General features: G+C 38.5%; 1 protein-coding gene across 2 annotated transcripts in view; it reads right to left on the reverse strand.

The window, feature by feature from the left end:
- The window catches only part of RAB3GAP2 (RAB3 GTPase activating non-catalytic protein subunit 2), a 65,904-nt gene that overhangs the window by 36,480 nt on the left and 5,398 nt on the right, over window positions 1-24,026 (reverse strand). For both annotated transcript variants that reach the window (XM_039341621.1, XM_039341622.1), the window contains exons 2-8: window positions 7,504-7,568; window positions 6,998-7,124; window positions 4,719-4,818; window positions 3,409-3,456; window positions 3,217-3,292; window positions 845-946; window positions 164-263 (exon numbers count right to left, since the gene is read on the reverse strand). In XM_039341621.1, the coding sequence (XP_039197555.1) occupies window positions 164-263; window positions 845-946; window positions 3,217-3,292; window positions 3,409-3,456; window positions 4,719-4,818; window positions 6,998-7,124; window positions 7,504-7,568 (618 nt within the window). The remainder of the gene's footprint in view (window positions 1-163; window positions 264-844; window positions 947-3,216; window positions 3,293-3,408; window positions 3,457-4,718; window positions 4,819-6,997; window positions 7,125-7,503; window positions 7,569-24,026) is intronic.

Below are 24,026 nucleotides of genomic sequence, written 5' to 3' on the forward strand. Positions count from 1 at the left end.
ATATACCATATATTAAATCAAGCCTGTATTAAACGTAGGGATTTTATAGTTCTAAGGATTTCACAAACAGTACAAACTGTACTGTATGATAGAAAAATAAAACAATGTCCTTTTATATCAAGTATTGCTAAAAAAGAAACTATTTTAATAAGGCTGGACTTACCCCTGGCTACTTGATTTCGACAAGCCCGGAGAGATTGAAATAAGCTAAAACCTTCAATTGTCACAATTGCTGAAGGATACAGGATGCTCAGTTCCTCATTCTAAATAAAAAGAAAGGTACTAATCACTTCAAGACAAAAATAATATATTTGCAAGTACCCACATATGCTATCCTGATTACTTGTTTACAATTTCTACAGAAGCACTAAGTTCCCTCCCAGAGAGGCAGTCTATGGACATTGCTGTAGCATCATCAATATCTGACTCTAGCTATTTCTAGAGCACAAATAGCTGCTGGAATTAATATGTTTTATACAGCGCAATTCTCAAATATTTTGGTGAAGCATAGAATATAAGATATCACTGATGCTATCCTTAGCTCAGCAAGCAAATAATCAATGGAACAGTATTGTATATCTCTAGTGTCAACATATTCCAATGAAATACAATGAGATAAAATGAAAGTATTTAAGGACTATATGGCCTAAATTTAATTCACATTTCTGCAATTAAATTAACACCATAGAATGGGTTGCCAATGCTGAACTATGACTTATATTTGCAAATATAAGCATACCTATCTATACATATTTGTAAAAGCAAGCTTGACTTCAGAAATATTTACACAGGAGAAAACAGTTCGTTTTTACTTTTTCAATACTTTGTGGATCTACTTTAATACCTGTTCTGTTACTCCAGGATGACGTGGAATCTCGTAAGTTCTACATTTCAGCTGTAGGACAGGATCTTCATTTAAAAGCTGTGCCAGAAGTAATACTCCACTCTTTGAAAAATGATAACATAGCAACAGGTACATTAATAATTTTATAGGAAGAAAATTCAAAAGCTTTTCTGCTGCAATTCAGTAAATCAAAATATTAGCTCACATATCAAACTTTTCCTAACTTGTATATGTTTTATAATTGTTTTAGCTTTTTATTTGTATATGTTTTGTTTTGTTTTGAGCAAGTGGTTTTTGTTATTTTTAATTCTTTGAGCCATCCAGAGTCATGTAGAGCCATGATATGCAGCTCTATAAATTGAATGAATGAATGAATGTAGTTTTGAAGGGTGCTAATTGCTCCATTTTATTTTTTATGTTTCTCACCTCCTTTCTGAACTTGAATGGTTACATATTTATGCCTATTGTCAAGGTACAGATTTTATTGATTGACTGACTGACTGACTTATTTGGTCAAGGACCAGCAACATAAAATAATAAAAAGGAAAATAAGTAATGACAATTACAATTAGGATTGACAGGCAGAAATCGGTGCAATTATATACTGGCAATATAAAATAAATCAAATATGGTATACTCTGAACACTCAAAGAAGTAGCGCAAGATCAAAAGATGTGGAGAGACCTGACCGATAGAATCATCAAGAGTTGGACATGACTGAATGGATAACATTATCATCATTTACCTAACACTAATAAATCTAATATAATAAAACTATACACTAAAATATATGCCCTCTAACTGTGAAGATATGTCTTTTCACGGACTTGCATGACTGCTCTCCACAGAGGGCATGATTCCAGCTAAAGGCACATTTGGTTGGGGGGGGGTTCAACAGGTGTGACGTGCATATCCAGGTATTCTGAATGACATTTTGCCCTTCAATAGTGAGTCAATGTACACTCGAAATTGGCCTGTTTTGCAAGTTCTCCAAGAAAAAAATATTGAAAGAAGTACAGCTAAAAACAAAGCCTTTCCATTACAGAATTAACTACCAAGGCCTGACAGCACAGAATATACTCTCTATCCCTACAGTACTCAAGCCATGGCCTAGCTCATGGGAAGGATTTAATGAGATCATGAAGACTTGGGGTAAGAGCTCATACAGTAGGCTCTTAATTGGGTCATGAGTAAGTTTAGAATGTCATTGGAATATGCAGCCAGCTATAGGCTCACGGAGAGTTAAGTTGCTTTGCATTAATATTCTCTCTTCAGCCATTCTAAACATGGCGAAAAAAGTAATGGTTTGCCTAGAAATTCCCTCCCTTTGGTTCTTTTATTTTTTATCCACAATAGCCGTGAGAGGTAAAGTATGGGCAAAAGAGGATGCAATTAGTTAAAATGTACCCAAATTTTATTTATGATGGCTCCAACCTTGGTGAAACTACCACGAGTTTGGGGTGGGTTTTTTTTTACATATTTTAAAGATTTTTAAAAACTGTATATTATATTAACTACATTTTCACCAATAACTTCTATAGGGCTTATAGTGATTGCCAATTATTAAAACACTCCAAAGGGCATATTAAAAATACTGCCATTGCTACCACTCTCCTGCAACTATAAATCACGCTTTTTCTTCACACTGACGGATTTAACCACTAAAAGCTCTAGAAAAGTAAAAGCTCTATAAAACTTTGGTCTGCATGGCCTTCCTGAATATCTGGAGAGAGGGTATCATTCAGATCTCTAAAACAAGGTTACTCCAGACAAATCAGAGCCCAACAAATGAAAAACACTGATTCTGATCTTCCTCCCACTTCCTGACCTTTCAGAACTCTTCAGAACATGTGGACCAGAGGGGTAAGTTATGTTGGATGCAGGCTATCTTGCAGTTCAGTGGCTACCTAGCAACGTAAAGATCTGTCTGTCTATCTATCCTATCTACCCTATCTATCTATCCTATCTATTTATCCTATCTATCTATCCAGCCAGCCAGCCAGCCATCCTATGTCTGTCTGTCTGTCTGTCTGTCTGTCTGTCTGTCTGTCTGTCTATCTATCTATCTATCTATCTATCTATCTATCTATCTATCTATCTATCTATCTATCTATCTATGTTGCCTATTTGGCCAGAGGTGACTCTAGGTGCCTTACATTCTTTTGTAGGTTAAAACTAGCACTTTGAATTCTGCTAAAAACCCTACAAGCATCCATTGCAGAGAATGCCCCAACAGTTCTCCCTATCACAAGGCTGGCCGTTGTATCTTGCAACATCTATGGAATCTCCAACGGAAGCCTCATGTAGAATACAATACAATAAACTCTAAAAGAGGTGACAATGCCAAGCAACCCAGGAAATAGCTGATGTACCTCAGTATAGAAGCGGACATAGCCAGAGGTGAATCCTACAACAATGCAGGTCCAGTCAGGACGGCCTGTGGAGCTCCTGTCTCATATAAAGAACATGGAATAAATTTTATGAAAACTTATTCTCATATAATGCACAAGCATAGTTCAGACATAATAAGATAATTAAAATGTTAAAAAAAAGTTTGCACTTACCTCTTTTGACTTGCAAGAGGGATACACAATGCACTGGTTACACATTCACTAGAATCAAAATATAAAAATATTATATTCTTCAAGAATATTTCTCCACATAAGATGTCTATGAAGATTTTCAGTCATTCAGGTCATAGTTATCCCAAAGATGTCTTTTTTCACAAGGCAACTGGACTTTCTTGTTTTTCTTTGAAGATATTTTATTTTCATCCAAGAAGCTTCTTCAGCTTTGACTGGATGGTGGGGAATGGAAAGATTTATCTGTCTGCAGGAATATAAATCTTTCCATTCCCCATCATCCAATCAAAGCTGAAGAAGCTTCTTGGATGAGAAGGGAAACATCTTCAAAGAAAAACAAGAAAGTCCAGTTGCCTTGTGAAAAAAGCATATTTGGGACTCCACATAAGATATAAAAGATTCTCTAAAGTTTTCAAGAGGGAAAACAAATATATCCAAGCTGCTTTCCAGCTACTTTTGACCCAGTTAGTGGGAGAGTAGTCTCCATAGAATGTGGCCCAAAGTAACTAAAAAAGAATACCTTTAAAATTCAGAATTACAAACATTTATACACAGGCTGGCATTCTTACCTATTCAGTCTTGTCCCTTGCGGTTCCATTATTATGTGTTTGGTACTTTTTAAACCTACCAGCAGATTAGATTTACAATTTTCCAACATGCCAAATTTGTATAACAGAATGCGCAAAACCATGTGCACATCTTTGGGTGCATGAAAAAGAACTCCAGAGAAGATGTAGGTGCAAAGAAATAGAAGCCACACAGTACTTTGTTTTTAACAATGCTAAATTAATTGTCCTTTTTTCAACAAGTCACGCATGTATAGAGACAAAATAGAGTACTAATCATGAAAACAAACTTATCATGGATAGTATGAAATGTTTAAAAAAGAAATAGTAACATGGTATTGATGGCAAGTACCTTTACTGAAAAAAATTCTGAAGAGGCACACTAAATAGAGAAATGTCATTGTGCCCCCTCATTGAGGGCAGGAATTGAAACCTTTCTACCACCAGCCAGTCTAGGCAACGTCTGCAGTCTTAGTCAGCCAGATACTCAGACTGGACTTGGCATTTTTGACTGCCTATCGAGTCCTTCCCAAGAACCCTGGATAGGCAGAAGTGGGTGTTTGATGGTGTTACACTGTCTCTCACTGTGGACCAAGCCCTTCTCAAACTTTCAAGAACAAGGCCCAGGTAGCAAGAAGTTATCCAACTATACTATAATAATGTGGTATTGGAAAACGGCAAGGTCAAAAGTAAGAGTTCCCAAGACCTTCTCCTTTCCAAGCTTACATTTCTTCAACACTGCAAGGGCCATTCCAGCCAAGAGAGCCACTCCAGCCAACTGCAAATTGCATTTCTTCTTTCCCTTTTTCATTCTGTTTCCATTTTGCTGAGAAGAAAAAACAACAATTAGGCAACAAAGTATTGCCATATTTTAATTTCACATAAAATAGAAAACTTTTTAAAAACTTTAGAAAAAAAAAGAAAAAAATAACTTGTTAACTAAGAAATCCATCCAAGTCCATCTGTACATTTAGCCTGAACACAAAATGGCAGTGCTGATCCAACTCAAACTAAAAAGATTTCTGTTTGCGGAAAAAAGACTTTCCTGCCTCTTCTTCCTTTACAGCCTGGTGTACTGTATACTTTTCCAACTTCTGGAATAGTGTGGAGCATTAAGAAGGGGAATTTGAAAAACCAATAAAATTATCATGTAGCAAGATAATATTTTTGCACAGTGCAAGCCATCTTTGAATCCAAGACACAGTTTTAAAATACAGGTGGTCCTCAGCTTACAACCACACTTGAGCTCAAAATTGAACAAAGCAAGATGGCTGTTATGTGAATTTCACCCCATTTTATCACCTTTCTTGCAACAGTTATTAAGTGAATCACTGCAGGTGTTAAGTTAGTAACATGGTTGTTAAATGAATCTGGCTTCCCCATTGACTTTGCTCATCAGAAGATGGTAAGAGAAGATCACATGACCCCAGGACACTCATAAATATGAGTCGGTTGCCAAGCATCTGAATTTTGATCATGTGACCATGATCATAAGTGTGAAAAACGGTCATAACTCACTTTTTTCAGTGCAGTTGTAACTTTGAACAGTCACTAAACAAACGGTTCTAAGTCAAAAACTATCTGTATTACTGAGAGATATTCAGGAACACTACCTGGAATGGCTATAATAAAAGCTCATGTAGTTTTACAAATGAGTTTGATAATTTCACCATACTACTTTCCAGTTAGGCTTCAACCAACATCCTTAAAAAGAACCTTACCCGTTTAGGTTTTGCATACCTGCTTATAGAAATAGTACTATACTGACATTCACTTTCTTGAGATTATTGTCAATGACTAGAGGTAAACTCCAAATATGAATTTAAACAAAAAGCATTGCAGACAATGCTTATATGAATGACAGAAATATTTTTTATATCTTGGTTTGAGATAGATTATCATAAACAGAGGACAAGCAAGTAATTAGTTTTCACTAAAGTCTAGTCATGAATTAATTTTATATTAAGACTAGTTATAGTACAACTTGATGTGTCTAAGCATCTGGTGAAATGGAAGGTTATTTTTAGACCAAATTGCTCTATTATTAAAATATACCATAATAAAATTCAATACAAGCCTGAGTGATGTTATTTTTATGTAATACACATCCCTTTTGCAATCTCCTCTGCCACCAGAGTAGCTTTTCAAGATAAAGGAGGGCTCTATAAAGTTGCCTTTCAGTTGAGAATTCAGTGAGTCATCACAATGACTCCATCCAATTTAGTTATTGTAATATCACCATTTATAAATATGGATAGCTGAGGTGGGAGAAAACAGAACTTCAACAATCTAAGAGAAGTGAATCACTTTGTTCAATTATTTACATTGCAAATAACAAGATAATCAATTGCCAATTTGTGTAGGAGCCCTATCCACTCTAAATCATTTTTCATCCAAAGAAAACAAGAGACAGGGAGAGAAGAAAGTCATAGGAATCACCAGTGCTTTTTTTGTTAAAAAAAAAAAAGCGCTGGAACTCACACATGCCTACCCTACAAGGTTCCATCCCAAAAAGTTGTCGGAACTCCGTTCTGGGCGTTCTATGCCAAAAAAAAGCCCTGGGAACCACCATTTTCAAAGAAAATAAAAGCTATTTGAGAAACTACCTAATCCTAGTGCTAGGGAAATATAGGGTTAAAATGGAATTCAAATTTATTAACAAAACTTGAGTTACAGTATTAATTCTCATATATATATGGTTAACATATCAAGAAAGGAGGTTTATATATATTTCACAGTATACCATATATTTCACAATATATCTCCTACCACAGATATAACATCAGTTTCAGAGATAAGTCTGTAAAGCTAGACTGATTTTAATGCAATAGTTATTATGAACAATCATTCTCCATTTATTATAATAAACAGAAACATCAATAACTATCAAGGTATGTGGTTTTAATCATAACCTACTCTTGTTCAGAATATTATTTATGAAACTCAATTAAGGATATTTACTAGAATATATTTTCAAATACTGTAGCATAAAACAAAACACTTACGGACAAAAAACACTGCTTTCTGCTCACGAGCTATTACCATGAGATCATTTGTGGGTGACAACGATATTACACAGTCCTGAAGCCAGGAATTTGTTTGTGTTTTAGATGTTAAGTCTTCATCTTCTTCCTATAAATAATGATTATTGAAGTTACTACTTTCCTGAGCAAAAAAATAACTATATATAATTTAAAACAGTTAAGTACAATAATATTAATATTTAAGGAATATGCAAATTAGCAATGTGACTGCAATCTTAATGGATGGTTGAAAGCATTTAAACATTATCAAAATTATACATTTTGTTTTATTAATTGTAATATTGTTACCTATCGTCAAATGCCATCAATATATTCAACCTAAATGTATGTATTATGCATTACAAATTGATTAATGAATTTCAGAGTTTTTAATGGATTATTCAAATTATTTTGATATAGATATCAAGCTTATTTATAAAAAATATAATTAAAACAATGGTAAATAAATAGTAAATAAAGAAGCTTACAGGGTCTTGAGTTTCTGCTTCATCCCAGGAACCCCAATTCTCTTCTTCCCAGTTTGATGATTTACCTATATTTACAAAACCTAGTTTAGTTTAGCAAATCAGAGCCATTGATTACATGTGCTAAAATAAAATGCTGCATCCCAGTATATATGAAAATGTGATTATTATTTGAATAACAACAATGCTCTAAAAATGCCAGAAATTCCTAGCAGAAATGCTACAATACCTTATAATTACCTAAACCAGTGATTCTCAACCTTTCTAATGCCGTGACCCCATCATACAGTTCCCCATGTTGTGGTGACCCCCAAGTGGGTGTGGCCACCAATAAGAGGGAGTAGGACAGCTAGGGAAAAGGGAAAAAATGGCGGACAGCATGGTTTGGCGACCCCCGTGAAATAGTCATTCGACCCCAAATGGGGTCCCGACCCACAGGTTGAGAACCACTGACCTAAACCGAGAATAAAAGTATGAGAGATAATCTATGCACATTTTTATATTAATAACATAGGTTCAGTCATGCATTGTGACATGTCAAGCAGTTTCCACCTGTTGTATAAAGTGATACAAGCAATAAAAAGTTATTTACAACTTAATTGAAGATTGCCATGTCTCTCTCATAGGGTACATTTACCTTTGGTTACTAGTTGTAAAAACATTTCTAGATGCACAAAGGCTGACAGAAACGGATTCAAACAATCCATTTCTTCCATCCTCTGAAACTGAACCCTGTCTACAACCTTTCCAAAGAAGGAAAGGTTAAAGACTGGATGATAATTGTCCAGGACCATTGAATTCAATGATGACTTCTTGATGAAATGACACACCAAATCCTATTTCAAGGCCCAAGGGGCTAATCCTTCACTCAAGGAAATTGACATCATTGCAAAGACCCAACTACAGGTCACCACAGGGGCGGTTTTAACTATCCAGAGGAGACCTAGATCTAGCAAGCAGATGGTCAAGATTACAGACTAGAAAACTTTGACTGTTCTTCGGGAGGCACAGAATTAAACTTGCTCCAGCTAACTACAAGATCTTACTTGGTCAAACCTTAAAAGACTGTCATGCAACTATCAGTACATACAATTTCAACAGAAAACAAAGAATATTTCATTGCCTATGACCACACTGTAATCCCTAAGATGAGATGGATTCAGTCTTTATCTTTCTCCAATGATGCTCCAGGCATTATCTCCAGCTCATTTCCTGGAGCTCCTTAGAGAACCAAGGTGTGTCCTAGGATCAATGCAGGGCAGAGGCTCCATATGGACAAATTGATCTAAAAGTCCCATGCCCATTGTAGGCTGTAACTAAGGCCTCAGCTGAACTGCCCATAAGATCCATGAGTTTATCAGACACCTGGGGCAAGCCAACTTAACAGGCCTCACCCCCCTTCAAGACAAGGGGCACCAGTGAGTCAAAAAGCAATCAGATCAATCTGACCATGGCAATGGGATAATGGCAAATAACACCATTTAAAACCTGAACATGTCTCAACTATCCTGAAACAAAAACCAGATGTAATGTTTAACCCTCAGGATACATCAGGCCTAAAATGACACGGGACAGGTCCATGATTGCCAGCAACTCCTGAGCTGCCCTGGACTCAATGTCATTAGGTAGTAAATTGAAGTTCCTCAAAATCAGGAGCCTCAGGGTCCCAAGCACCAGCCAAGCAATGGAAATCCAGCACCTTAACCAAGGACAATGTTGTGCAGCAGAGAGAGCAGTACAACAGCAACAATCTGATCTGTTTGTTCCACAGAGACCAACTTCATCCAGAGAATTGCACTCATCTGGTTTTCTGCAGGGCAGAGCCTCTGAAAGCTTTTTTTATAAGGATGGTGATCAGAAAGGGTGTAGAGTTTGAGGGGGCTCAAGATGTATGTGGCATTTTGTTTTGTGTATGTGTGTATGGAATTCTAGGAGTTTGTTTGTGAGCATCTTTTAGATAGCAGGGATCAGAAATATATTCTCTCTCTCTTTCTCTTTCTTTCTCTTGGTTTCTTTTGAGTTAATCTTGACTCCTGACTACTTCATGGATAGGTCCATGAGGTTTTCTTGGCAACACTGCAAAAGTGGTTTGCCACTGTCTTTTTCTGGGATGTTTTTTAAAACTTTCTTGTTTAAGACAGTGAGACAGCAATTGGCCCAAAGTCACCCAGTACCTGTAGTCTTCACCCCTAAAGGAAGATTAGAACTGGGGTTTCTGCTCCTGCTCTAGCACCTTAATTAGGCTCTCTTTTATCTCCATCTGCATACTAATCATTTTATCTATTTCAAGCTAGTTTTTGAATAATCTTTTTTTAATAAATATTTTATTAATTTTCTAATTTTGCAATCATAAGTACTTAACAATGTGTTGTCTGGGTCCATTAGTAATTCAGTGGTACATATTAACTTCCTCAATCTAGATCCAATATTACACCATCCAGTGCTTCCTCTCTTTTTCCAGTGGTATACATTTTTCCACACTAGGCAAATACAATTCTTATTGCTACTCGAAAAGATATAGACTGGACACCCCATTCCAAGCAGAGGAATTTTTCAATAAGTACAGAGCCTTTTTGGAGAAAGGTGATATGGAATTTGGAACATCTACTGCAGAGACTTCTAAGCAAACAGAGGAGGAGATACCAAAAAAGATGCAATCAGAGGAAGACGTCAGACCTAAAGATCAGAGACAGATAAGCTCACCTAGAAGATTGAGATCCCGAAATAATTAAAATTACGGAGGAAATTGGAATATACTCAATAAATATAAACGGTCTCAACTCCCCATCATAGGCTACAGAAACTTAAAATGGACATAATTTGTCTACAAGAGACTCATATTAAGAGACAATACTCTAGAATTTTAGAACAGCCAAAACTTAGCAAACTTTATTTCTCTTTGGCATTACAAAAGAAAAGAGGGATAGTGATATATATAAAAGAAAAGTTGAATCCAAAGGAAATTTATTCTGATGAGGAAGGAAGAATAGTAATGGTGGAGATTTCATGGAATCAGAAACAAATATTGTTGGTGGCAATATATGCCCCCAATGAGAAACAAGAGCAATTTTATCAACAACTATACGACAAACTTGTGGACTTAAACTACCATAGTCTTTGTATACTGGGACACTTTAATGCAATTGTGGATGCAGTTCGAGACTACGAAAGCCATAAACAAGGGAAGAAAGGAAGTAATATTTTACCTAAAACTTGTTTAAAAATGAAAGATGAACTATGTTTGCAGGATATATATCGAGAGATGAATCCAGGAAAGACATAATATACTTTTTACTCTAACAGGCATAAATCTTGGTCAAGAATTGATATGATATGGATCTCCCATGACTTGAAGACTATGATACAGGAAGTTGAAATAGAATCAAATATTTGGGCAGACCATAACCCAATTAAAATGACATGGAAAAGATGGTCCCTGAATAAATCTATTTTGAAGGAAAAAGAATTTTTACAATTAGCAACAAAAGAAATGGAAGATGCTTCTATTCAAAATGTTTGGGACACGGCAAAAGCATACTTTAGAGCAGTGGTTCTCAACCTTTTTATACCCGCGACCCCGGTCGTAAGTCGAGGACTACCGGCGCGGGATCACCGCATATGCGTGGTGCCGCCTCCTGCGCTGGCTGAGGCATAGCCGGCAAGGGGCCGCAGCAGACAGGCCCGGGCGCTCCCGGGCGGCCACAGCAGGCAGGACGACCACCTGGTGGCCCAGCCCAAGGCAGGTAAGGTACCCGCCGGGCCCCATGCACACCAGCAACCCTCCCTGCGCCCGCCGCTGCCCCGCTAGGCTTACCTTGGCTGCCACCCGTTTGGGGCAGCGGCAGACAGGCCCAGGTGCTCCCGGGCAGCCGTGGCAGCGGCGGCGCAGGGCGACCACCAGCTGGGCCACCAGCTGGCCCAGCCCAAGGCAGGTAAGGCACCTGCCAGGCCCCATGCATGCCAGCAACCCTCCCTGCGCCCGCCGCTGCCCCACTAGGCTTACTTTGGCTGCCGCCCGTTTGGGGCGGCGGTAGGCAGGCTCAGGCACTCCCGGGCGGCCGCAGCAGCGGCCGCACAGGGCAACCACTGGCTGGGCCACCAACTGGCCCAGCCCAAGGCAGGTAAGGCACCTGCCGGGCCCCACACGCGCCAGCAACCCTCCCTGCGCCCACCGGCCTCCCACCTCCCACCCCCAGCCCTCTTTTACTTACTTTTTAGTTGCTCAGCAGGGAGGGAAGCTCTGCAGACTGTTTCCCTTGCAGCACCGTTTGCTGACTGGGGCTTTTGGCGGGCTCAGCAGGGCAGAGATAGCCCTGGACAATTCCTATTGGCTTTTGAAAGCCAATAGAATTAGACTCTGTTCGAGAGAGTCTATTCTATTGGCTTTAGAAAGCCAATAGAATAAGAGGGAGTAGCAGAGCTAAGGAAAAGGGGAAAAATGGTGGAAAAATGGCGGATCGCGTTGTTTGGCGACCCCGTGAAATGGTCGTTCGACCCCCAAATGGGGTCGCGACCCACAGGTTGAGAACCCCTGCTTTAGAGGTTTAGCTATAACTTATGCTGCCAAAAAGAACAAAGAAAAGAGAATCACACAGTCCAAATTGAAAAAACAGCTTGGTATATTGGAGCTGGAGTTACAAACTGATCCACAAAAGAAAAAATTGAAGATACAAATGGACTTAATAAAACATAAATTAAATCTACTTGAGACTGATGCTATGGCACAACAGATTAAACGAGCAAAACGGAACTTTTTTGAAAATGCTAATAAAACGGGTAGATGGCTTGCATATAGATTGAAAAAAGAAAGAGAAAAAAGATCAATAAGTAAATTACTGGATGAAAAGGTGAAATACAGTGCCCTAAACTTTTGCAGAAAATTGAGAAATTTGGAGAAGTAGCTGGACTAAAAATATAGGGAAAAAACTAAAGTGTTAACAAAAAATTTAACTGATAAACAGAAAACTCAACTCACCAAAAAGCCAAATCTTCAAACAGTTAAAAAAGTTAAATATTTAGGTATCTATCTTACAGCGAAATATACATTACTAAAAGAAGATAATTATGAGAGACTAATAAAACAATAAAAATCGACTTGGAAAAATGGGGAAATCTCCAACTATCATTACTAGGAAGAATAGCGACTGTTAAAATGAACATTTTACCAAAGCTAATTTTTTTATTTCAAACAGTTCCTGTAAAGCTGGGTAAGAAATTTTTTGACGATTTAAATGCAATGATATTAAGATTTATATGGCAAAGAAAGAAAGCAAGAATTAAATGTAAACTTCTACAAGACTCGAAAGATAGAGGGGGTTTGGGACTTCCGGATTGGAAACTTTATTATCAAGCAGCTATTTTGCTTTGGCTTAAAGAATGGATTACTCTGAGAAATAAGCGAATTCTATATTTAGAGAAGACATGTCAAACACAAGGCCCACAGGCCAGATGTGGCCCGGGGAGGGTCCAGATTTGGCCCCCCCAGGGCTGTCCCAGAAATGGCAAAGGACCGGCCCCCGCTGCCCCAGCCCTGGCCTACCCCAACCCAGCTAGGCGCCTTGGTGCAAAGAAAAGAAAACAGCGAGCACTAGGGCTGGTGGTTTGCAGCAGAGCTGCAGCTCATTTGCATCAGCCCGCCCCGCCCCTCCCAGCTTAACCCCATCATGCCTGGCCATGCTTCACTTTGCTGGGCTTCTCCTATGTGCCAGGCCAGAAAGGGTGAGAAGGAAGAGAAAGCAGGAAAGGTTTTTCTCTCTCTCTCTCTCTCCCTCCCTCCATCTCTCTCTCTCTCTCTCTCTGTGTGTGTGTGTGTGTGTGTGTGTGTGTGTCTGTGTGTGTGTCTGCATTTGTATGTGAGGGGGAGAGAGAGAGAGAGAGACGGGTGGAAGAGGAGGAGGAGGAGGAGGAGGAGGAAGCCGAGGTATTACAAAAAAGGAGAGCTTCCACCTTTCTTCCCCCTCCTTCTCTTTTTTATTAACCTGGGGTGAGTGTGTGTGTGTATGTGTGTGTAAGAGAGAGAGAGAGAGAGAGAGAGAGAGAGAGAAAGAGAGAGAGAGGGAGGGAGAGAGAGAGAGAGAGGGAGGGAGAGAGAGAGAGATTGATTGAGCCAGCAGGGAACGAAAGTGGAGAATGGGGAGCTTTGCAGAGTAAGCAAACTTACAAAAAGGGGATCTCTCTCTCTCTCTCTGTCTGTCTCACATACACGTGCTGGTACACACACACACACACACACACACACACACACACACAAACAGAGGAAGGTGGTGTGCAGGCAGGGAGAGAGCAAACTTGCAGATTAGCTTTGTGGTCTATTCTTGCCTCCTCCCCCTCCCTAAAATTCAGGCAATAATAGAATTCTTTGGATTGAATGGGAAGTTAAGAGGAATTGGTGTGAGTTGAAATTAAAAGGCCCCCTAATTATTTTGTCAGAGACAAAAATACTTCCCTTCATCTGCTCTTTTATAATTTAATCCAGACTTACCCAAACTAATATATTTTGGGTGTCATGAACCACAGTTCCCATCATCTTGTGGCTATGCTGGCTAGAAATGCAATGCCTTATTTTCTCTGCAGTATGGGCCTAGGTGGCAGTAGGTCTGGGGGATTTAGATGTATTTAAACATTTGTTTCTTCTGCCTGATTTATTAAATCAACATCTAATTTGAAATTAAAAGTTTCTGAGAAATCCAGTGTGGTTTACAAGAAAACTCTCAAAGACAGCTGTTGTAAAGCATCACTAGCACTGCTTAAAACAATATTAGAAGTGTGTATTTTAAGAAAGAAAAATTTACTTAGTGCTGTTTGACACAAAATGTATTGTTGTTTTACATATGCCTAGCTGAACAGTGTTTGGAGTTGCCTCTAAACAGGTGACGGTTGCACTGTTCATATTTTTCTTGGGAGAAAGTTTTATAATGGGGGTGCTGTCTCTGAGAAGGCTCTGCTTGTGGCCACTGTTCTATAAACCAAACCAGGGGGACCATATGGTCCAAATGGATGGTAAACATAGATGATTAGGTGGCTGGAGGCTAAAACATATGACAAATGTTTGTGGGAATTGGGTATGTCTAACTTAGTGAAAAGGACTAGGGGTGGTGACATGATAGCAGTGTTCCAATACTTGATGGGCTGCCACAGAGAAGAAGGGGTCAACCTATTTTCCAAAGCATCAGAAGGCAAATAATAGATGGAAACTAATCAAGAAGAAAACCAGCCTAGAACTAGGGACTTATGAAAACAACTAACCAGTGAAAAGGCTTGCCTTCAGAAGTTGTGGATGCTCCATCACTGGAGGCTTTTAAGTAGAGATTGGATATTCCATTGTCTGGAATGGTATATGTCCCCTGCTTGAGCAGGAGCTTGGACTAAAGACCTCAAAGGTCTCTTTCAACTCTTATTCTTTGAGAGAAATGCTGCCAACTTCTTCCCCTCCCCTCGTCCATTCCTGGGCACAGAGAGAAGGAGGGAGGGAAGGAGGGGAAGAAAACAGGAAGAAAGTAAGGGAAGGAAAGAAGGAGATGGAAATGAGAAGGAGGGAGGCAGGAAAGAAGGGGAGGGAGGAAGGAAGGAAAGAAAGGAGAGAAGGGAGAGAGGGAGGGAGGGAGGAAGGAAGGAAGGAAGGAAGGAAGGAGATTAGAATAAGAGGGAGGGAGGGAGGGTCTGAGGAAAGTCCTGCCTTAGCACTTGGCCACCAGCAGCCCTGTTGCCCTTTTGCCTTCCCCTGGTGGTCTCCCATCCTATTGCTGAGGATGCTTTCATTACAAAGCCAGGTTTCCTCGCATGGAGAAGGAGTGGGCCTCCCTCAGACCCATGCACTTTGTCCTCCTGCACCCACCATGAGTACCCTGGCCAAGAGAGTGAGCACAGCAGCAGCAGCATTGAGGAGGAGGTAAGTGCAGCTGGGCACCCCCTCGGGGAAGTGCGGCTAGGCTAGGCAGGGCTGTGGGGTCCTGGTGCCGTGGGAGCCCAAGGGCCGGGCTGGGCATTTGACCTCTGCTGCCCAGGGCTCTGGGCAGTCCATGGCAAGGTCCAGGGGCCCCATGCACAGCCTGAGGTTCAGTGAGGCTTCTCCAGTAGACCATGGCCTGGCGCTCGCCCCAGTCCCACCCACCCTTCCCCACCCTCGGATGCGCCCCAGTCCTGCCCAGCCCCACACAGGTGCCCCTGACATGAGTGACATCGAGCTGGCCACGCCTACCCAGTAGGCCACACCCATGCCAGCCACACCCACCCAGTAGGCCATGCCCATGTCAGCCACACCCACTCAGTAGGCCACACCCATGCCAGCCACACCCACCCAGCCCCCCAATGGCAACCACTATGCTGATGTGGCCTTCAGTGAAATTGAGTTTGACACCCCTGATTTAGAGGGATATGATCTTCAACTAGGCTGGCATGCCTTTTTATGGTACGAGAAAGCTAAAATACATAAGTACTTTCAAAACCATGCTATAACAAATGTTTTACTTTCTGAATGGGAGAAAGTTAGACACAAAATGTATATGAAAATTCCTGAGTGGTTTTCAGCGATGGAAGCATTTGCTTCCCTGAATTTGATTAATTATGATAAACTTGTTAGTTATAAAGATATTTTGGACAAGGACGGAAAACTCAAAGACAGGCAAGCCCTTCAACAAGATATTGACTTAACATGGTGGTCCTATTTGCAAATTCAAACAAGATATGAAAAAGACATAAAAATAATGGGATTTTACAAAGAGCTGACCCCACTTGATAAAATACTTTTAAAAACAGATGAACATTTGATTAAGAAGCTTTATAAATACTTATTAAATTGGAAGATGGAAGAAGAACAAGTAAAATAGACAATGATAGTATGGGCAAAGAACTTTGGATATTCTATAGAATTAGAAGACTGGCAAAAACTGTGGGATAAAATTATTAAACTTACTAAAGCAGTAACATACAAAGAAAACTTATATAAAATGTTTTATAGATGGCATATGACACCAGTTCACTTAGCGAAAATGTTTAAAAACTTATCGGATACATGTTGGAAATGTACGCAAAAACCGGGTACTTACTATCATGCCTGGTGGACATGTTCTATTGCAAAAAAATATTGGTCTAAGATTCATAGATGGTTAGAAATGATGAAAATCCAGATAGAATTTAAACCGGAACTGTTCCTGTTAGGTATATTAAGATGTAACTATGGCAAAGAAAATGATTATTTAATATTACATGTATTAACAGCTGCAAGAATAGCATTTGCCCAATTTTGAAAAAATGAAAACCTACCATCAGACCAGATTATAATTTTGAAAATACTAGATTGTGCAGAAATGGACAGATTAATGTTAGAGATGAAGGAGAAAGAAGATTTAATCTTCTATAAAACCTGGGGAAAATTTTATCAGTGGGTTGAAACACGTTAGAATAAGAAGAGATTTTAGAGTTTTACTATATTAATAAGTATTAAGGTTAATGATTGGAAATAGTTGTTATGCTATTAACTATGTTAATTATTTAAAAGAATATTAGTCTTTTACCAAATGTCAGTTGTAACTATATCGATTTATTCTTATAAATGTCTAGTATTATATAAACAATATTTAATATGAAGACCCGGATGACAGCTTGTTCGTTGAATTACATATTTACTGTAGTTATCCACACCCTGCCCCTTTTATCCCAATTTTCCTATACGCGCACCAACCCTACCTTTTCCCTACCCATATAAAATCTAATAAAATATATTAAAAAAAATACATATACAATTGAATATCAACATCTTTATCACATTTTTCTAATATTATACATAATATCAATAGTGTCAGTTTAAAATATCTTTTCTAACCAAAACATATCTCAATTGCATTTGCACTTAAAATCCATTTGTTCAATCAATATCCTGTTTTTCCCACTATTTTTTAATTTTGATTTCCCATCAATGTTCAAAGTGTCTCTATCGCTTATAGTTTTCTCATAATAAATTATATTTGGGGAACCAAAAGCTTCTCTTATTCAGATCCTCTTAGCATTTTTTTTTTTATTGAAAGTTTTATAAATTTTACAAAAAGACAAAAACAATACAAAACAAAAGACAACATATACAAAAAAGAAACTAAACATTACATATATTAAAAAAAAAAAAAAAAACCCATCCCCCACCCCTCACAAAAACCCTCCCTTCCGCCCCCTGAGCTTCCCAGAGCAGAATATAGGCTTAATTAAAAATTAAGAAATAAAAATAAAAAATTTAAATTAAAAAATTTATATTTATATATATATAAAAAAAAATATCTATATATATATATAAAAATAAAACTTATAAAAAAGCTATGTGATAATTTTCTAAACCAAATCTAAATTGTATAAATTTTATCCATTTGTCCCAAACAGCAAGGAACTTCTCTTGCGTTTGTTGCTTTAAGAAAGCCGAAATCTTTGCCATTTCCGCCAGATAAGCTACTTTAAGAAACCATTCCTGCAATGTAGGCAAAGATTCCTTCTTCCAATATTGTCCTACTAACAGCCTAGCGGCTGTAATCAAATTTAACATCAATACAACCTCCTTTGTATCACAATCTGTAACAATGCCTAACAAAAATAATTGCGGAGTAAATTTTACCCTCCTTCTAAAAATTCTCTGGATATTCCACCATATTTTGATCCAAAATGCTTTTATCTCTCTGCATGACCACCAAATATGATAATAGGAAGCATCCTTATAACCACATCTCCAACATTTGGGTTGCACGTCAGGGTACATAAGAGACATTTTTTGTGGATCAAGGTGCCATCTATAAAACATTTTATAAAAATTCTCCCTAAGGTTCTGTGCTTGTGTAAATTTGACATTTCTCACCCAAATGGTTTCCCAAATGTCCAATGAGACTGGGACACCAAAATTCTGCGCCCATCTAATCATACAATCTTTAATTAATTCCGTTTCTGAGTCCATTTCAACTAATACCCCATAAATTCTCTTGATATGGGTTTGTCTTTGATCCTTAACTTGCTTAATAAGATTTCCATCTTCTCTAAGAAAACCCAATTTACAATCCACCTTCCATTTATCTACTAGTTGCCTATATTGAAACCAAGAATAAATAATATTTTCTTGCGCTAAATCTTCCCGTATTCTTAACTGCCAGTTTTGCCCATCCCATCTAAGTAACTGACTATAAGACACCATGTCCATTTTTACTCCTCTTTTTATTCCTTCTATCGCATGCCAAGGTATAGCCCATAATGGAACTTTAAAATCACTTTTATAATATTTTCTCCAAATCCTAAGTAAAGAAATTCTTAAAATATGAGATTTAAAGACCCAGTCCATTTTTTTATTAAATATTAAATAGGCATGCCACCCATAAAGTAAATCCCATCCCTCTAAATGAAGTATCTCAGGATTTGTCAAATTTACCCAATCACTGATTAGTGTTAAGACCACCGCATCGTAATATAATTTCAAATTTGGTACCTTAAGTCCACCCCTCTCACGGAAGTCTTGCATAATTTTAAACTTAACCCTTGGCTTTTTCCCTGCCCAAATAAATTTATTAAGACCCTTCTGCCACTCACTTAAATTAATCTCATTTTTCAAAATCGGTAACATTTGAAACAAAAAAAGAAACTTGGGTAGAATATTCATTTTTATCACTGCAATTCTTCCCATGAGGGATAATTGCAACTTCTCCCAATTCTTCAAGTCCTTCTGTACCCTGATCCACAACCTTTCATAATTATTTTTAAATAATTTTACATTAGAAACAGACAACATCACCCCCAAATATTTTACCTTATTAACAATCTCAAAACCCGTCAAGTTAGCCAAAATCTGCTTCTCCTGACTAGACATATTTTTAGGTAAGATTTTAGTCTTATTTCCCTTGGCACGCAGCCTGGAGAAGACACCATCAAGATCTGAAAGAGCTGCATGTGTTGCATAACTCTTGGGTCTTGCTCCTCCCACCGGCGATGATGCACTTCCAGAAGAAGTCTCTTTAGGCTCTTTTTTACGTTGCTCCTTCTCTTTACGCTTATAAGCTGCACGAGTCATCCTCTGCTCTTTAACCTCCATCTGGCGTTGCCTTTCAGCTTGTATCATCCCAGCGGAAACCAAACCTAATGCCTCAGATTGCTGCTCGACTTCCTTGCCACTCGGAGATTTCTGACCAGATGGAGTTGAGCCTGCACCCAGGACCGAAGTATAAAACTCTCTAGCTTTGTCAACTGTATTCAGTCTATAGCGTGTCCCCACATGGCTCAAAACAATACCCATCGGAATTTCCCATCTAAATGGCATCAATCTAGCTTTGAGCTCATTGGTTAAAAAAGCGAAGTCTTTCCTGCTTCTTAAAATTTTGGATGGGATTTCCTTTAGAATGATAACATCTTGGGCAGCAATCTGAAATCTTTTGTTGTAAAAGGCTTGTATAATCTCATTCCGCAGGGACTTCTTTGTAAAATAAATCACCACATCTCTAGGCAAATTCTTCTGCTTAGCAATCCAGGAGTTAAGTCTATAAATTTTTTCCACTTCTCTATGTAATTCTCCTTTATCCATATCCAAGGCCACTGCCAGATCAGTAAGGACCACCTCCACCAAATCTTGATTCATATCTTCCTTGAGGCCTCTAATCCTCAGGGCATACTCCATCTGTCTGTACTGAAACATCAAAATATCTTCTTGTGAGGACTCCACCTTCCTTTCCACATCTTGAATTTTATCATCAAAGGAATCAACTTTGTTTTCCACTTCCTCAAGCCTTGCATCGAGCTTAACCACCACAGTAGCCAAGCCTGAAACTGCTGCAAGTATATCTTGTCGTAAATCATTATTATTTTCTTGCAATTTAGTCTTTATCCCCGTTATCTCTTCTTTAAGATCAGATTTAATTTCTGATTTAATCTGTGAGGCAAATTGCTTCATTTCCTCTCTCATTTGAACTACAATCTCTCCCATTATGCCTCTGACCTCTTGTGCTGAAAGTCCAGGCAGAGGGGGGGAGGGTGGTGGCTGAGCCGGTGGTACATGTTTAGATTGTTGTTGTAATTGTGCAGTGGAAGTTATAGGAGAAGAAACAACCTTAGGTATTGAAGCAGGCTGCTGTCTCTTTGAAGCCATTTTAAAAAGCGCAGTTCTCACTTCCCTTTCCCCTCCACACAAGAAGGGAGGAGGAAAGAAAAAGAAAAAGAATTTAAAAAGAGACAAACTATAGTCCTTGAAAATCCAGAGAAAATCCAAAGAATAAAAGATAAAAGAGCAAACAATTCAAAAGAAAAAATTCTAAGCCAAAAGCAAAAGCAAAAGCCAATCCTTAAAAAGGAAAAGTAAAACAAAAGGGAAAGGAAAAAAAAACTCCGACACTTTCAAAACGCCATCTTAAATCCTTTCACTAATATAACAAAGAAAAGGAGGAAAAATAGTAAAAATCAAATAATAAAAAAAATAAACACCTAAAGTATATAACAAAAATCCTTTAAACTGCTCAGTCCGTTTAAAAATTACTCACCAAAATACTATAAACACGGAGATAGAAGCGGCGGTTTCTTTTGCTTCCTAGGAAGCAAAAACAGCTGGGAGGCGGAGATCAGCAGGAGCTCCGAGGGAACACTCCTTTCACCCCCTCTAGAAATAAATCCAGAGGGGGTTTAGGGGTTCTACCTCTATTCCTGCGTTCTCTGTCCCTTCCCTTTGCCCGGGAAGGGAATTCCGAGCCGCGGGCCAGCTGATGCGCGCTGTGCTCCGCGGCTCTGACACTTCCCCAGCTGGACGGCTAAAAGATAGCTGCCATCGCCGTCGCCTCGTACCGGAAGCTCCCTCTTAGCATTTTCATATTTCCCTTCTCATACCAAAATATAGTATTCTAGTTGCAGATCCTATCTTTCTAGTTATAATAATACTTTTATTTCTAACAATTATCTATTCTCTTAACCATGTTCAAATATCTATTTAACGATATAATATCCCATCCAATGGGTCAAAATCTCTATTTTCTTCAGTCTTACTCTAGCTTTCTTCCTTTGCCAACTAACTTTCCAAGTCAATGCATTTGAATTATCAAGTAGTTCTTCCTCTATTTTTGTGTATATTGTTTGAAATAAGAAAGACAATTTGATTAAAGTATTTTTGGAAGAACGCTCAGCCCATTTATATTAATTAAACAGTCTCCCTCCTTCTCCAATTTTCCACAATTCTCCTAACAGCTTTTTCTTCCATTTGATCAGCTCTTCTTCCTTATCCTCAAATGTGTTCTGAGATCTTGACAAGTAAGATATCTTTTCCATTTCTGGTATTATCGCTATGTCTTTTAATTCTTCTTTTGTCTGAGTCTGTCTGTTGATTCCTTCCTTTAGGTCCTCCATCTTTGAATCTGCTTCCTCTAATTCTCCTTCTATTTTCTGGGTTACTAGTTCCTTCTTTGTAGCCATTTTCTGAATGTGTAGATTTAGATTAGAAAATTGTTCTTTTATCTGCTTTGCATTATTTTAGTCTCATCATGAGCTAAGGCAATTGTCTCTTGTTTTGATTTCAACATAGAAAGAATTTATTTCCGAGATTCATCAACATTTTTTTGTTGGTATGTCAAGCTGGGAGCTTTGAAGATAAGTGTTAGGGATGGTTTTTTACCATTTAAGGCTAAGTATGAAACATCCATTTTGTTTTTATATGTGGTCTTTATAGTCCAATCTATTTAGGGATTTAAAAAGTTTCAGTCAATTGTCATTTGAACTCCAAATTATCAAGCCAGCCTATCAGTCCGTCCTTAAGCCTCCCCTAAACAAAATTCAAGTTTTTCTCTCCAATGATCCTTTCTGTCCAGAGAGAAAAAAGCAATTAGAAGTTGTTCATCAATCAAAGGTGTATAATCCAAAGTACTCCATCATCTCAATCAGTAATGCATGTATCTTCTACAGGGAAATAGTTCCATGACACAGCTCTAAAAGTCAGTTAATATTTGTATTTGTAATCCAGGCAGGCCAGTTTCAAACTACTTTATCGTGTCTGCCACACAGATAAACAGCCCAAGAGGTTTGTTTTTCCCCTTTTCTCAGCTGCAGTCTTCAAAAGTCAAAGTTTCCAAGGACAACAAAAGTCTTATTTGAGTCTGGGCTTCAAGCCAAGTTTCGTTTAAGCATAATAGATTGTAGTGCCGTGATTCACCACTAGATGTGGTTGATGCCATCTTCCAGCTTTTTAAATCCAAACTTATATTGCAAGCTTTTCAAGTCTCTTTTCTAAAAAAGTCTCAAAAGCACTTTTAGTCCCCAAATTTCAAAGCTATATACTGTATTGATTCCAAATTAATCTTGTAATTTTCTGTTTTTCCCCAAGCAATTAGTTCGCTGCTTTTCTTTTCCTGAGGGAATGGGGCAGAAATTTCCCTTTCCTCTCTCATTGGCGTTTTTTTCCAGGAAAAAGTCTTAACATCATAAAGAGAGGATAAAGTCTCACCCATTCCATCCACATTGCTCAAAAGTTGCTTGTTAGTACTTATTTCTTCGGCTGTCAGCAGCTTCTGACTGGCCACACGTGGAAGATGGAGCCCCGTCTTCCTGCATCCATAACGCCGCGATGCCTAACTGGAAGCCTAGTTTTTTAATAATCTTAATGTCTATGCAAGAAGACTAAAACTGATATATGCAGCATGTGCAACCATTTAATTTCAAAACATGAAATTTTGCAAAACTTCCAGTCTCAAGTACAATACCAGCTCTTTCAGCATTTTGGAAGCATTTCAAACTCAATATCTCAAAACATTTAATAATAATAAAGTTGGAAGGGACCTTGGAGGTCATCTAGTCCAACCCCCTGCTCAGGCAGGAAACCCTATACCATTTCATGGCTGTCCAGTCTCTTCTTAAAAACTTCTAGTGTTGGAGCATTCACCACTTCTGGAGGCAGGTTGTTCCACTGGTTAATTGTTCTGTCAGGAAGTTTTTCCTTAGTTCTAGCTTGCTTCTCTCCTTGATTAGTTTCCATTCGTTGCTTCTTGTCCTGCCTTTAGGCACTTGACTCCCTCTTCTTTGTGGAAGACCCTGAGATATTGGTACACTGCTATCATGTCCCTCCTTGTCCTTCTCTTCATTAAACTAGACATACCCAATTCCAGCAACCGTTCCTTATATGTTTTAGCTTCCAATCCTCCAATCATCTTTGTTGCTCTTCTCTATACTCTTTCTAGAGTCTCAACATCTTTTTTACATTGTGGTGACCAAAACTGGATGCAGTACTCCAAGTGTGGCCTTACCAAGGCATTATAAAGTGGCATTAATACTTCACATGATCTTGATTCTATCCCTCTGTTAATGCAGCCTAACACTATGTTGGCTTTTTTGGCAGCTGCAGCACACTGCTGGCTCATATCTAAGTGATTGTCCACTAGGACTCCGAGATCCCTCTCACAGTTACTACTGTTGAGCAAGGTACCACCTATACTATACCTGTACATTTGGTTTTTCTTGCCTAAATGTAGAATCTACTTTTTTCACTACTGAATTTCATTTTGTTAGATAGCGCCCAGTGTTCAAGTCTGTCCAGATCTTCCTGTATC

Source organism: Crotalus tigris, unplaced genomic scaffold (assembly GCF_016545835.1).
Source record: "Crotalus tigris isolate CLP2741 ecotype Arizona unplaced genomic scaffold, ASM1654583v1 scf7180000017771.5222438, whole genome shotgun sequence".
Lineage (NCBI taxonomy): Eukaryota > Metazoa > Chordata > Lepidosauria > Squamata > Viperidae > Crotalus > Crotalus tigris.